A 13,487-nucleotide genomic window follows, 5' to 3' on the forward strand; every position below is an offset into this window, starting at 1 on the left:
TTGTCTGCATGTGGTGTGCAGCATGTTTTGATGGGTGGATACAAGGACAAGTCATTATTACAATTAAGACACGCATAAGCTCCTCCCCTATTCTGTGTAATTCACCACCTGACCCTAAGCCAACAGTTCTGCTCTCTTTCTATAGACCATCTTGTTGCCTAGGGTTCAGGATGAATGGAATTATGCGCTGCACCTGGGGTGAGGTTTGGCTTGTTTGTTCAGGTAGTCTAGTAAATGTATGGTGTTATATTACTGGGGTTTTTATTTTCCCTCACAGCTGGAGAAAATGGCCAGGGGCTTTTCAGTCATTGTCTAGATAAACAATGTGAGATACTTCTTAGCCCACTTAGTAATTAATCTCATCTCTGTTTAATTTAGGATAAAGGAGGCAGGATTAAACCACTGAAGTCACTTATTTTTTTTGCTGTTGTTTTTTTTTAAAAAAAAAAAAAAGGTTTATTTGTTTCGTGTATGAATGTTTTGCTTGCATGGATGTCTATGCACCACATGTATGCAGTGCTCACAGAAGTCGGAAGAGGGCAGCAGATCCCCTAGAAGAGATGGTTAAGAGCCACCAGGTGGGTGGGGGAACTGAGTCCAGGTCCTCTGCAAGAACAAGTACTCTTAACCGCTGGCCCATCTCTCCAGCCCCAGCGTGACCATTTTTGTCCTCAGGCTCCTATGCCACAAAATCTCATCTGATTCCGTGAGTGTCTGCTCTGCCAGGTGGCTCTGAAGAAGATCTTGTCCTTGATTACGACTCTTATCTTTATTCCGTTGATAAAAACTGGGTTAATGTGATCTCATTGGAGGAATCTCCAGTGTGAGAAAGGGCATACGTGCCTGAGGGGAGAGAAGAAGACAAGGGGCATCATTGTTGCTATTCTTGATTCTACTATAAAAGTGGCAATAAGCCTAAGGACTGTCCTAAAACTGGGACTGATTCTGGGAATGCGCTTAGGAAAACTGCAGCCGATGCCTGCTTGGTTAGGAGGGACAGCCATCCACCGCCACCATAGGAGCCTGCATTTGCCCGCTATCTAGCCCAACAGATGGAAAATACCACGGGTTTCAGTTACAGCTGGAAAATTAGATAGCATAGACTTCAACGCAGTATGTAGTCTGCAGGAAAGAGCCCTGGAAGTTGTCTGTCTTTCTCTGCCCCTGCCCACCCCGCTCCCACTGATGAGGAACAAATGTCTGGAGAGGTGAAGTTCAAAGCAGTCTGTCTGGTTGGAGGCAGTGAAAACAGGAAGCAAGGGGCTGGGGTAGGCACTTTTCCCAACACTTGAACTGTGTCTGGAATTTAAGCACTTTTTTTTTCATTTTTTTAAACCATTTTACTGTTTTGAGAAATTTATTCCTGCAAATAATGAATGTTGAGCAAATCCTCCCCATTCCCATCCTCCAGTTTGTCCCCATCCTCCAATTTTCCCTACCAGTGTTATGTGCTCTGTTTGGAAATCCACTGAGCTCATTATGCGCTCTCTGCATGTGCAGAGCTGTAGCACCATCTACTGGACATGTGCAGTGTGGACATTTGAGTGAGAACGTACCCCATAGGCCCTGGCTTGCAAATACTTGTTCCCCGGTCAGTGGTGCTGTTTGGGAAGGTTGAGGTGGTGTGGCCTTATAGGAGGAAGAAGTGTGTCACTGGGTGGGATGAACTTTGAGAATTTAAGGATTCATGTCATTTCTAATTCACTCTCTCTCTCTCTCTGCTTCCTGGTTGTGGTTCAAGATGTGAGCATCCAGTTCCTGCCACCCGCTGTCTCCTCTCTACCATCATGGACTCTAACCCTCTGGACCCACAAGCCCAAATAAACTCTTCTGTACTTTTCTTTGGTTATGATATTTTGTCACAGGAATAGAAAATTAACAAATAGAGACAGACTTTTAATGACCACACCTTTAAGAAAAGCTGACTCTTCAGCTAGGGATTTCCATAAACCCTTTCTCCATGGATGTAGAAAGTTGGCTGCATTGATCCTGTGCAGCTCTTGTGCATGCAGTCACAACCACTGTGTTTTTATGTGTGCAATGACCCTGCCTGTCCAGCAAATACTGTTTTGGGATAGATAACCACTATATCATTTCTCACAATCATTCTGCCTCCTCTCACGATGACCCATGAGCTTTTAGAGGAGAAGATATAATACAGATGTCCCAGTTTGAACTAAGCACTCCACCAGTAGAATTTAAATAGTTTTGATGAGAATCTAAATGTGTTTAATAATGATGTTATCATAATTCAATGTAAAATGGGACTGAAGCTTTTAAGTATGGCTACAACTTAGCTTGAAACACAATATATCTCTTCTACTTCTTCCTCCAAGAGCACAGAGACTCCACAATGTTTACATTTCCAGTAGACATCAGTGTATGAATTCAACATTTCCAGTAGTCATCAGTGTATGAATTCAGGTGGGAACAGTACTTTCTCAACCTCACGAGGTGTCATGTTTTCCCCCGCCCAGATTAATTTAGAAAATAATAGGTGTCCATCAGTAAACATAAGCTCATCGTCCCATGCTGTCTGCTCAGCAGCTGGCATAAGAGGCAAGGGGTTAGCTGGGGCTGGTCAAAGCATACTCCTCAACCCTAGGATCTTGATCATCAATGTTGCAGGTGTGTGTGGTGTTTGTGTGTTGTGTGTGTATGTTGTATGTGTGTTGTGTATTGTATTGGTGTGTGTGTGCTGTATGTTGTGTGTGTGGTATGTTTTCTGTGTGTATGTTTTTTGTGTGTTGTGTGTATTTTAAGTGTGTATGGTGTATGTGGTATGTTTGTGGTGTGTGTAGTGTATGTGTGTATTGTGTGTGTGTTGTATTGTGTGTACATGCCTATGAATATCAAATTCCAAGTATTGCTTTATCAGCCCTGAACACAACCCAGATGTATGGCCCTGTGGTACTGTCATCTTTTAATAGTTACTGTCAGATTCTCTTCCTACTGAAAATCTCTCTTCTTACCTTTTACAGTCTTCGGCTGTATTGTAACTCACCTTTGTGTTGCAATATGCTGAACGGCTTTAAGCATTTAGGCTTGGTAACTATATCCGAGGAGTTTTGCTGCACAAGAAAAAAGGAGTTTATGTTGGGTAACTAGTCAGAAATCAGAAGACTTGAAGATCATTCAGGTTTGGTTCCTCCTCTATAAGCCTTTATAATGCAGTTTGGGAACCCATGCCCTATATTCCTGTTCACACAGTAATGTGAGGAATCACACTTAGAAGGAAAAAAAGCATTACAATTACTAGTCTTTAACATTTTAAATATAACCAAGGGTGATGGCGCATGTCTTTAATCCCAGTACTCAGGGAGGCAGAGGCAGGTGGATCTCTTTGAGTTTGAGTCCAGCCTGATCTACAGAGTGAGTTCCAGGACAGCCAGAGCTGCTACACAGAGAAACACTGAATCAAAAAAAAAAAAAAAGAAACAAAAATTTTAAAGATAGCTATAGACTTAACCAAGGATAAGGTGGAGGTAGCTTTATTTTGGCTCATCAAGGAAAGATACTTCCCCTTGAGAAAACACGGGCATTTTTATAGACTTATTTCAACTCCTTTTGTTTTGTTTTTTGGGGTTTTGTTTGGTTGGTTGTTTGGTTGGTTGTTTTTGTTTGTGGGGTCTGAAGAGATGGCTCAGAGGTTAAGAGCACTGGCTGCTCTTCCAGAGGTCCTGAGTTCAATCCCCAGCAACTACATGGTGGCTCACAACCATCTGTACTGAGATCTGGCGCCCTCCTCTGGCGTGCGGGCATACATTGAGACAGAATGTTGTATACATAATAAATAAATATTTTAAAAAAACCTTTTAAAAAAAGAGAGACCACCTGCCTCTGCCTCTGAGTGCTGAGATTAAAGGTATGGCTACCACACCCGACTTCTTTAACATCTTTTAATTTGCCCTACCGCATGACGTTGGTGTTTGGTGGTGGTATTTTGGTTTGGTTTGGTTCTTGAGGCAGGGTCTCACTGTAGTTCTGGCTAGCCTGGAACTCATGAAGAGCATACTGCCTCTGCTTCTTGAGTTGTGGGGTGAGACACACACTGCCACACAATCAAAGAGTGGACTCTTAATTCTGTCTTGACTATGGTTGAAAGCATGGCCTCATGGAAAACCAGAATATCTTAAAGTTACCACCAAACAAGAAGCCTGGTTATGAATCCTATTTATTTATTTATTTATTTATTTATTTATTTATTTATTTATTTCAAAACAGGGTTTCTCTGTGTAGCTTTGGAGCCTGTCCTGGAACTCGCTTTGTAGACCAGGCTGGCCTCGAACTCACAGAGATCCACCTGCCTCTGCCCCCCAAGCACTGGGATTAAAGGCATGCGCCGCCACCGCCCGACTACTTCTTTCTTCTTACCTGTTGCAATCCTTGGGTAGGAAAATGCCAAGCCAGGAAGCTATCCGTCCCTTAGCCCTCAAACTGTTAAGCCCGACATAATGGTCTCTCTGGTCATTGTCCATCCTTACCCTATGAGGGTGTCTTCTTCAACAATGGTCTCTCTGTCTCCTGTCTATTCTCACCCCATAAGAGTGTGGTCTGTGATCCGCCACAGTGATCTCTCTTGCCCTTCTCCATGATCATGCCTGGGAGTGCCTTGTATTATTCCTTAGTGAACTCCGTCTGTCTTCATTGTTTCATCTCCTGACTCTTGATGTCGCTAACAACCTCTTATTCCATGTACATAGGCTACGGTTCCATTTTAAAGGAGATAGGATAGTCACTCGTTTCTTCCTTCATCTGCCTTTTAAAGTATAGGAAATGCCTGAGTTCATTTCCAAATGAACTGTGTTTCTGTACCTTTACAATCCCAGGAACCAACTAGGAAGTGGCTTTGAAGGAAATGTGACCCTTTTCACAGCTATGCATATACTTCATTTGTTTGTACCTTTGCCACCAGAACTGAAAAAGCTACTGTTTGTTGTAAACATAGCACCGGGTACAGCTTTGCCTTACTCTTGTACAACTTAGCATTTAGCTCTGTGAGTAATCCACTGAACGTAGGTAGACAGACACTGGAGACTGATAATTTAGAAACCAAATCACGGGCCTGGAAAGAGGGTGCAGCAGTTGGCAACACTTGCTGTTTGCTCTCCAGGAACTGGGGTTCCGTTCCCAGCACCCACACGGTGGCTTAAAAAAATTTGTATCTCCAGCACCAGGGGACCATGGCCTTGGTGAGCATCAAGCATGCACACAGTGTACATACTTACATACATGTAGTCAAAACAGTCATATGCATACAATAAAAATAAACATGTTTTAAAAATTAAAACTGAGCCATTAAGCTGAAATAAAATAATTCAAGCAAAGACAAGCATGTCTTAGGAAGTAGAATAGTGTTTAGATTTTCCATTTGTTAATATTTATTCATCATTCTCTCATATTGAGAGCTTTTGCTTGCCGCATGCTGTTTCAGGCATTAGGAACACAGGAAGGAATCCTTTCCATTCCCGCTTTCATTCCATAGGACATGGAAGCTAAGCTAAGAAGGGAGACACAGGTTCACCAACACCCATCTGCCCAGCAGCCTCTGCAGAACACAGAGTAGATGGTCCTTGCTGAGAACATCGCTGGCTTCCTCTTGCATCCTTTCTGCCATATCTTTCTTATATCTTCAGTGTCCTTCTGTAGATCCCTCCCCATCACCTCTTCACCCTCTCTTGGTGACCTCTCGGCATCCTACTCCCATCTGGACCTGCTGCTCAGGTCCCTCATTCAGACAGGCCTCGAGTCAAGAAGAGGCCACTCTTGCTGTCTTTATTTTGCTTGTGAATCTGTCTCCCTGGGACTCCTCTTCCTCCCGTTTATCTTCACTCAGTTGCTTTCTCAATCCCACGAGTTTAACGAGTCCACTGCTTTTGGTCCTGTGTTTATACTCTGCCCCCTTCCTTTCTCGTGTTCCTGTCTCTCACAGCTCCTGATCTTACGTTATCGCTTCCGATGCTGCCTACATGCCTATCGCTGTGTGTATGGAACAAGGGTGCAATGCTCACAGAGGCCAACAGGTGTCACCAAACTCCCTGGAGCTGGTTTGTGAACAACCTGTGTGAGAGGTTGGGAACTGAACCTGGGTTCTCTGCAAGACCTTAATGAGAGCTTAACCACTGAGCCGTTTTTTTTTTTTTTTCTAGCCCCTATCTCTGCTTTACTTTCTAAAAATCCATAATCTAAGTACTTGGGGTTTTTATTTTTCATTCAAATTCCCTCAGACAGAGAAAGAGACAACCACTGTGTGGGTTAGTTTTGATTATTGACGTGACATAGCCAGGGCCACCTGGAAAGGGAATCTCAATAAAGAGTTATCTACCTTAGACTGACACAGAGGCGCACCTGTGAAGAAAATATTAATGACGCACACTGAGCTGTGCAGAAGTGGCAAGGTGATCTGAGCACGTTCCTCTCTCTCTCTCTCTCTCTCTCTCTCTCTCTCTCTCTCTCTCTCTCTCTCTCTCTCTTTCTCCTCCCCTCTCCTCCCCTCCCTTGCTCCTGACTGTAGGCTGGCTGCTTCTGGCTCCTGACACCTTGACCACGCTGTAACAAATGACCTAGGTGTGTGAGCCAAACAAACCCTTCCTTGCTTTCTCCCTGATAGTCTATCACAGAACCAGGAAGTGGAGGAAGGACACTCACTTAACCAGACAACCAAACATATCTAATTTTTAACCACCTGGCTTGAATCAAAATAGAGAGGGACCATGGATGCAGAAGAAACAGGCCCTTGCTCACTGACCACCATTGTCTGGTGAGCACCTGACAGGGCAGGGAGAAATGCTGCCAGGCATTTGAGCCTTTGCTTCTATTTTTTCTTTTCACTTGAGGATGTTTTTCTGTCTTAAGTTTTCAATAAGGAAAACACCAACTTCCTGCTCTGAAGGGCAGGGAGTGCCCTGTCCCATTTTATTCACTGATAAGTATTCTTTCCTGTAACTTCCTCCTTTTCTTGAGACTACATAACAACATTAGTTCACACCTTCTGGTTCCGGGTGATTTGAGTTCAAGACTTACTATTGAAATCACAGACTGGATGAACCTCTTTGAGCCACTACCAAACTTTCCTCACACCTATAGCCCGTGGAGTCCAAGTCAAAACACAGTGACCAGGATGGGCTATGCTCCTCACATCCAGAGCAGCGGTTTCTACCAATAGAGATCAAGGACATCCTACAATGACTTCCTCACTGAACTGAGCTTAATTCTACTGTTTTTGTTGTGCGTGTGTGAGTACACCACATGCACGTGGGTGTGCACAAAGGTCAGAAGAATGTGTCAGATCTCTCAGAGCTGGAGTGTCAGATGGTTATGAGGCGCCTCATGTGGGTGCTAGGGACCAAACTCAGAAAGAATAGCTCCTGACCACTGCTCTGCCTCCCTGGCCCGTTATTTTGCTTCTGTTTTCATTTCATATTGCCAAGGTGATTTTTATCCAGGAAAACATTGAATTGGTGCTTGCTCACTATCATCACATCATGTCGGGGGTGTGGCAGCAGGAGGCAAACATGCTAAGATGCTACATGTGACCTTCTCGAGACGCTGCTCCCCTGTGTGCCACTCTCCTTTCCCAGCCCTCCCTCCCCTTTCTTCATGCCCAGGCTTAAATCTGCCTTAGCACATTTTCTTAACAAATTCCAACCCTGCTTCGTACTGGCCTGCCTTGTGAGTCTTTTCTGCATTCTGTGTTAAGAATACCACCTTAAAACAGACCTGACAGCGTCTCTCTGGTCACACCAGTGGCTGGGGGCAGCACAGAGCTACATCTCCACAGCCCTGACACAGCACCGGAAGTCTCGCAGGTTTCAAGCTGCCCTATGCATTTATCCAGGCCCTCCTGACTTGTGTAGCTCTCTATCCATCCTTCAGCCCTGGCTGGGCACCATACCAAGTAAAGATGCCAGAAAAATAGGGGCCTTCAACAGAAGTGAGTTAGCCACAGACCACAGAGGGGAAAACACAAAGCTGGAACTTCATGCCTCGGAGTTGAAGGTCATTCATTACCTTTGATGTTTGCTTCCAGGAACTTAATGGAGTCAACTTGTCCGACAGAAGTTGCCGCAGCTGTCAGGGCATAAAGCAAGAAAAATGACGAAAAGAGACAGATGATCAGGCATCAGCATGCTAGCGAAACAGCACCCTTTGAAGCTGTTAATTAGCAACATCACTTCTAAGAAACACTTCTAGACCACGAGCACAAATACACAGGAGACGGCTCTCACAACCTTGCTCCCTAGATGTGAGACAGGAATCGAACGTGAAGCAACAGTGTCTAATGTAGGAATGCGTGAACATCTGGCAATCGTTGCTAGGGTGAAGGTTATCCACGGAGGGAAAGGTTTCCTAACGTGCATCTGGTAGGAATGCGACAACCTTTACAATCTTTAGAAAACTGCCTGTCTGTAAACAGGTGGTAATTTATGGCAAATGGATTTACAAGAAAATCCTTTCTATTTTTAGTGTTATTTATTGATTTATGTGTAGTGGCATTTCATTTGTACTTTAATAAACAAAACTTGACTGAAGATCAGAGGGTAAAACAGCCCCACTGGTCAGCCTTATAGACCAGGCAGTGGTAACACACCTTTAATCCCAGTAGCCACACTAGTTACCATAGAAACAGGGTGGTGTGCATGCTTTTAATCCCAGTAGTGCATGTTTTTAAGCCCCGCCTTAGAGAAGATTGTAAGACGGGAGGAGACAGCTCTCAGCCTCAGTCTCATTCTGAGATTCCTAGAGACAGGATTGCCATTCTCGGGCTGAGGTCAAGGTAAGCAGTGGCTGTCTGCTTTGCCTTTCAGATCTTCAGGTTGAATCCCAATTTCTCTCACCTAGTTTTTATTAATCATGCTTTGTTTGTGTGGATGAGTATTTTGGCATGTATGTCTGTACACCATGTGCATGCCCAGGGCCTATGGAGGCCAGAAGAAGCATCTGGTCCCCTGGAATGGGAGTTATAGGTGGCTGTTAAGTTGTCATGTGAGTGTTGGGAGCCACACCTGGGTCCTCTCAAAGAGCAACTCCAGCCGCAATAATAAGATCTTTTTGTTTTCTCACTAAAACATCAATTACTGCCTTTACCTCTTGATGTAATTGCTTGCTGCTTGGTAGGAAGAATGGAGAGATGTGGTTCTTTACAATTTTTTTCTATTTATCTTTCACTAAGACTAATCGTCCTTTGTTGGGAATTTTGTTTAATGTGAGAAACCACTGAGCATTCAACTGCCTGGAAATGTGGATGCTGTATCCTTTCGACATATTTTAAATAAACGGGCAAAGGAAGTCAAGGCACAAAAGAGAATTAATCCCCTCAGAAAGCAGTTTGACCCTTGATCCATTGCCAGAGCATAATTTAAATTAGAAAAAGATTTTCCTGCCTGCTTTTGAGGCAGAATCTCACCGCTCTAGCTGGTCTGTAACTCTCTGTGTATGACAAACTGGCTTGAAACTTGCAATCCTCCTGCCTCAGCCCTCTGAGTTACTAGGATTACTGATATGTACCCACCACACCAGGCTTAGAAAGAACAAATGTAAAACGCCCCCCTCTCTCTCCTCTCTCCTCCCTCCCTCTCTCTCCCCCTCTTTTATCTCTCTTCCCTCCCCCTCTCTTCTCTCTCATCCATCCCTCCCTCTCTCTTCCCTCCTCCCTCCCTTATTCTCTCTCTCTGTCTCTCTCTCTGTCTCTGTCTCTCTCTCTCTTGCCTCCCTCTCTTTCTCCTCTTTCTCTCTCTCTCCAACCCCCCTCTTCTGTGATGTTCACTTTACTTGTGAATGACTCTATATACTTCATCAGCAAGGATGGCTTGTGTCCTTTGTCTCCTGGATGACTCTGCCTTTTGTGAAATTATAGAATTTAGTACCGAAGTACCCATGATGAATAGGCAAAGGCCTTGGACCTGAAGGGGGAATTTTTAAATATGCCTGCAATAGTGAATGAAGGGAGAAAGGAATATACACATACCTTATTATCCAAGAGAATTCCAAAACAGAAGATGAAAAATCCCTTTAACAACCAAAGCAAAGAGTAAATCATATGTATTATATTGTGTTTGCTTTTCCAGACAAGAAGTAATCTATATATTATATGGCCCAATTTTATCACCCTGTTTGACACCTTATATTCTAATGTCATTTTTTTTTTCTCCTTTGGAAGGTAAGGCCACATTCTATAACCCAGGCTAGACTGGTATTTACTAGGTAGCCCAGGCTGGCCTCTAAGTTGTGATTCTTCTGCCTCTATCCCTGAGTAGCAGGCATGTAAGCCCTAGGGTTATAGGCATGCACTATATGCTCAGCTTGAGCTTGTTTTTTCTCTGCCCTCCCGCTGGAAGGCTATAGGCTTCTGGAAGGCAAGAATAGGTGAGCTCTACGGTTCCTGGCACATCCCAAAGTGCTCACAGATGCTTTGTCATGAGTGTGTTAATGTGCAAAGGATTGAATGAATGAAGGTGTAAACTCCCGTGGAACTTTATCCTCCACTATGATGTCATTCAAAGCCCCAATGACTGCCGTTATCTTAGTCTTTCTTTAGACCAAGCATTTAGTAAGCATTTGTCACATACGTGTGATGGCACCAGGCACTGAGCTTCAGCATCCCTATGACCAGGAAGAGGAGCAAGGTCTCTATGAGTAACCTGCTCTTCAAGCATGTCTCTTAGCAAGTCTTGGCAAAAGCTTTCTTCCTCTCCTTCAGAGAACCTTTCATCTGTGCTTGTCAAAGAGCACGCCACTCCCAAGCCTGCTCTTCCTAGGGCTCTCAAGCCCTGTCACCATCAGGAGCATGCTCCCCGTGACTCCATCTATATCACCGCCTGCACGTGGGCTGCTGTGTTGCCTGGTGCATCACCTCAACGGAACTCTCAAAGCCTTTACTGAGTCTGCGGCACTGTGCCAGCTGTTGATTTACCGCTCCTAATTCTCAAAATTGCTCTATAAGCAGAACTGTAGTCCTTGCTCGTCAGCTGAGGGAACTGAGGTATGGGGAGATTAAGCACACAGTTGATATATGAGAGAAGAACCCAAAGTAAGAAGAGCATTTTCCCGAGTCATTGCCCCAGGTGGTCCGGCCTTACCTGCAATAAGCCATGGCTGGAGACTTTCTCCAAGTACATCATAACATAGGGATTATTTTTCGCATTTATTCTGAACACTCTCCGACCATGGAATATAAAAGCCATCCTTAATAGTAAGGATCAGCAAGTTTGTTTTTGAGTGGGGAGGTAAAGACTATCTTGTAAGTCTTATGGGATTTGTAAGATACATAACAACTGTTTCAGTTCCTCTGCTATTGAGAGAAAAGAGCCATAGGCCCTATGTATACTAATGGACATAGCTATGTTCCAAAAAAATGTCATTTACAAAATCTGCCTATCGGTGTCAGCTTGCTGGCCTCTGTTTATTAAATTCTCGGGACTTGTTTTGTATCAGTCAAGGCCAACAGGTACTTATGAGTCATTTTCCTTCTCTGCTTTGTCAGAGATTTCTATGAAAGGATGAGGACCGAGTCAACCCCAAAAGAGATTAATTATGTGAACTCTAATAGATTTAAGCTCTGCCATGGGTTACTGGGAAAGTTCAGAATTCTGCTTTGGTACGACCGGCATGGTCTAAGAAGCCTTCTCTCTCTTCTCTTCTCCTCTCTCTCTCTCTCTCTCTCTCTCTCTCTCTCTCTGAATCGCCAACAAAGAAAAGGCACCAAAAGCCCAGTTCCCCCGTTCCTGGTGGCGGCAGTTGCTCCTCCCCTGAAGCCACCCAAGTCCCCACCTAAAACATTCAGTTTTTGATCATTGGGCACAAGCTCAGCTTGTGGTGGACATGCCATCACCCCGTGCCGACAAGCTGTATAACCTCCCTGCTTTAGTTCACACATGTGACTTCTCCTGCCTCTATCTCTGGGACTGGAAAACTCACCCAAGAGTTGCTTTGCTCAAACAAACCTGTTCTTTTCCTTTTTCAGTTCGGCTTGATCTGGCTTGCTGCATCAGCAGAGAAACCTATTATTGGGCTACAGAAAGCCGATTACGCAGGAGTGCATAATACAACTTTCTTATTGTCCTTACCTGGAAAGCATTGAGTAAAGCGAAAAGAAGGTGCCAAGCCAGGTTCTGGCTGTCCACCATCGTTCCTATCCCGAAGCCCCAGGTGAGCCCTAGCAGCGGGGTCAGAACGAGGAGGCTCTTTCCCATGCGGATGGCAATGGCCTTGTCGTCCCGATTCAGTCTGTCTCCAACCGCTGGCCTCCAGAGCTTCCTAAGGACCAGCAGCACCACAGCCAAGTTCACAGCCACAATAGTCAATGCAGGAACAACGAACGCCAAGAGAGGTTTGCTCTCGTCCGACCAGTTAAGCCAACACACGTTGTTCCTTCGGTAGCTGTTGCTAGGCTGCGTGACTGCAATGGTGATGACGGCTATAAGGAGAGGGCACCCATAGCCCAGGCAGAACCCTGTAGCCATCATGGTGGGCATAGCCATGTGATGGAACACGAAGACGATGCGGTAAGCCAGCAGGATGCCGAGCGCAAGCATCCAGAAGAACAAAGCGAGGTAGAAGAAGTGGGTGAAGAACACTGCAGCTACACAGACGCCAGAAGGGCTGGCGGTGGGGTCCACACTGGCAGCAACGATAAACCAGACATCAGCAATTAAGAGCGACAGGGCGGTGTTCACCAGGCAAACGTGGCGCGTGTATGAGGTTTGGCTTTTCTTGGTTTGCTTCCAAAACAGAAACTCGATGATCAGGCATAAGATTAGACTTGCAACGGAGATGCCCAATCCTATGTACGTGATCCATCTCACCACAGGGACAACCGAGGAGGGGACAAGGGGCGCCATGAGCATGGAGAAGGCGGTCAGGTGAGTACATCGGCACAGGACTGTGTCTGCAGTTTCGTTAACTAGCTGGCAGCCTGCATCGCTCCACTGCAAGTGGCTGAAATTCCAAAACACACAATGAGGCTGGCTCAGGTTTCCCTTTATCTTGGAAAGGTTCAGGAAAATTTCACTGATGGAATAGTTGTGGATAAGGGTGGATATCACAGGCCCGTTGATCTGTGCACTTCCGCTGTGGGGGATGGGTAGAATGCTCCCAAGGGTCAATGAGGTCATGCTGATAATAGTCTTTGGATGGGGTTTCTGGAATTGATCTGGTTTGATAAGCACGTGACCTTGGATGGGCTGAGAGGCATTTTCCTGTCTCATTTCAATCTGGTAGTTGTAACCCTGTGTGCTTTGGTTCTGGGTCACTGGAATCCCTTTCCAGTCGATGAATCTTCGAGAAAAATGAAGAGGCAGATCACTGGAAGGTACGAGAATGCTGGCGATCTCCAGAGCCTCCAGCAGCTGGGAGCTGGTGCTCCTGTCTTCTTGGGATAAAATCTTCCAGTTAGCTATGGAGGCCGAATCCAGGATGTGATCAGCTATGTTGATGACATTCTGTAACACGAGAGTCCAAGTCAGTTTACGTCTCCTGAGACTGGAGAG

At 45.0% G+C, this 13,487-nt stretch overlaps 1 protein-coding gene across 2 annotated transcripts in view; it reads right to left on the reverse strand.

The window, feature by feature from the left end:
* Nucleotides 1-534: 534 nt before the first annotated feature.
* The window catches only part of Adgrf1 (adhesion G protein-coupled receptor F1), a 48,256-nt gene continuing 35,303 nt past the window's right edge, over nt 535-13,487 (reverse strand). For both annotated transcript variants that reach the window (XM_038343075.1, XM_038343076.1), the window contains 5 exons: nt 12,066-13,439; nt 9,968-10,009; nt 8,011-8,070; nt 3,005-3,071; nt 535-843 (listed from right to left, as the gene is read on the reverse strand). In XM_038343075.1, the coding sequence (XP_038199003.1) occupies nt 770-843; nt 3,005-3,071; nt 8,011-8,070; nt 9,968-10,009; nt 12,066-13,439 (1,617 nt within the window). In that variant the 3' untranslated portion in view covers nt 535-769. The remainder of the gene's footprint in view (nt 844-3,004; nt 3,072-8,010; nt 8,071-9,967; nt 10,010-12,065; nt 13,440-13,487) is intronic.

This window comes from Arvicola amphibius, chromosome 9 (genome assembly GCF_903992535.2).
Source record: "Arvicola amphibius chromosome 9, mArvAmp1.2, whole genome shotgun sequence".
Lineage (NCBI taxonomy): Eukaryota > Metazoa > Chordata > Mammalia > Rodentia > Cricetidae > Arvicola > Arvicola amphibius.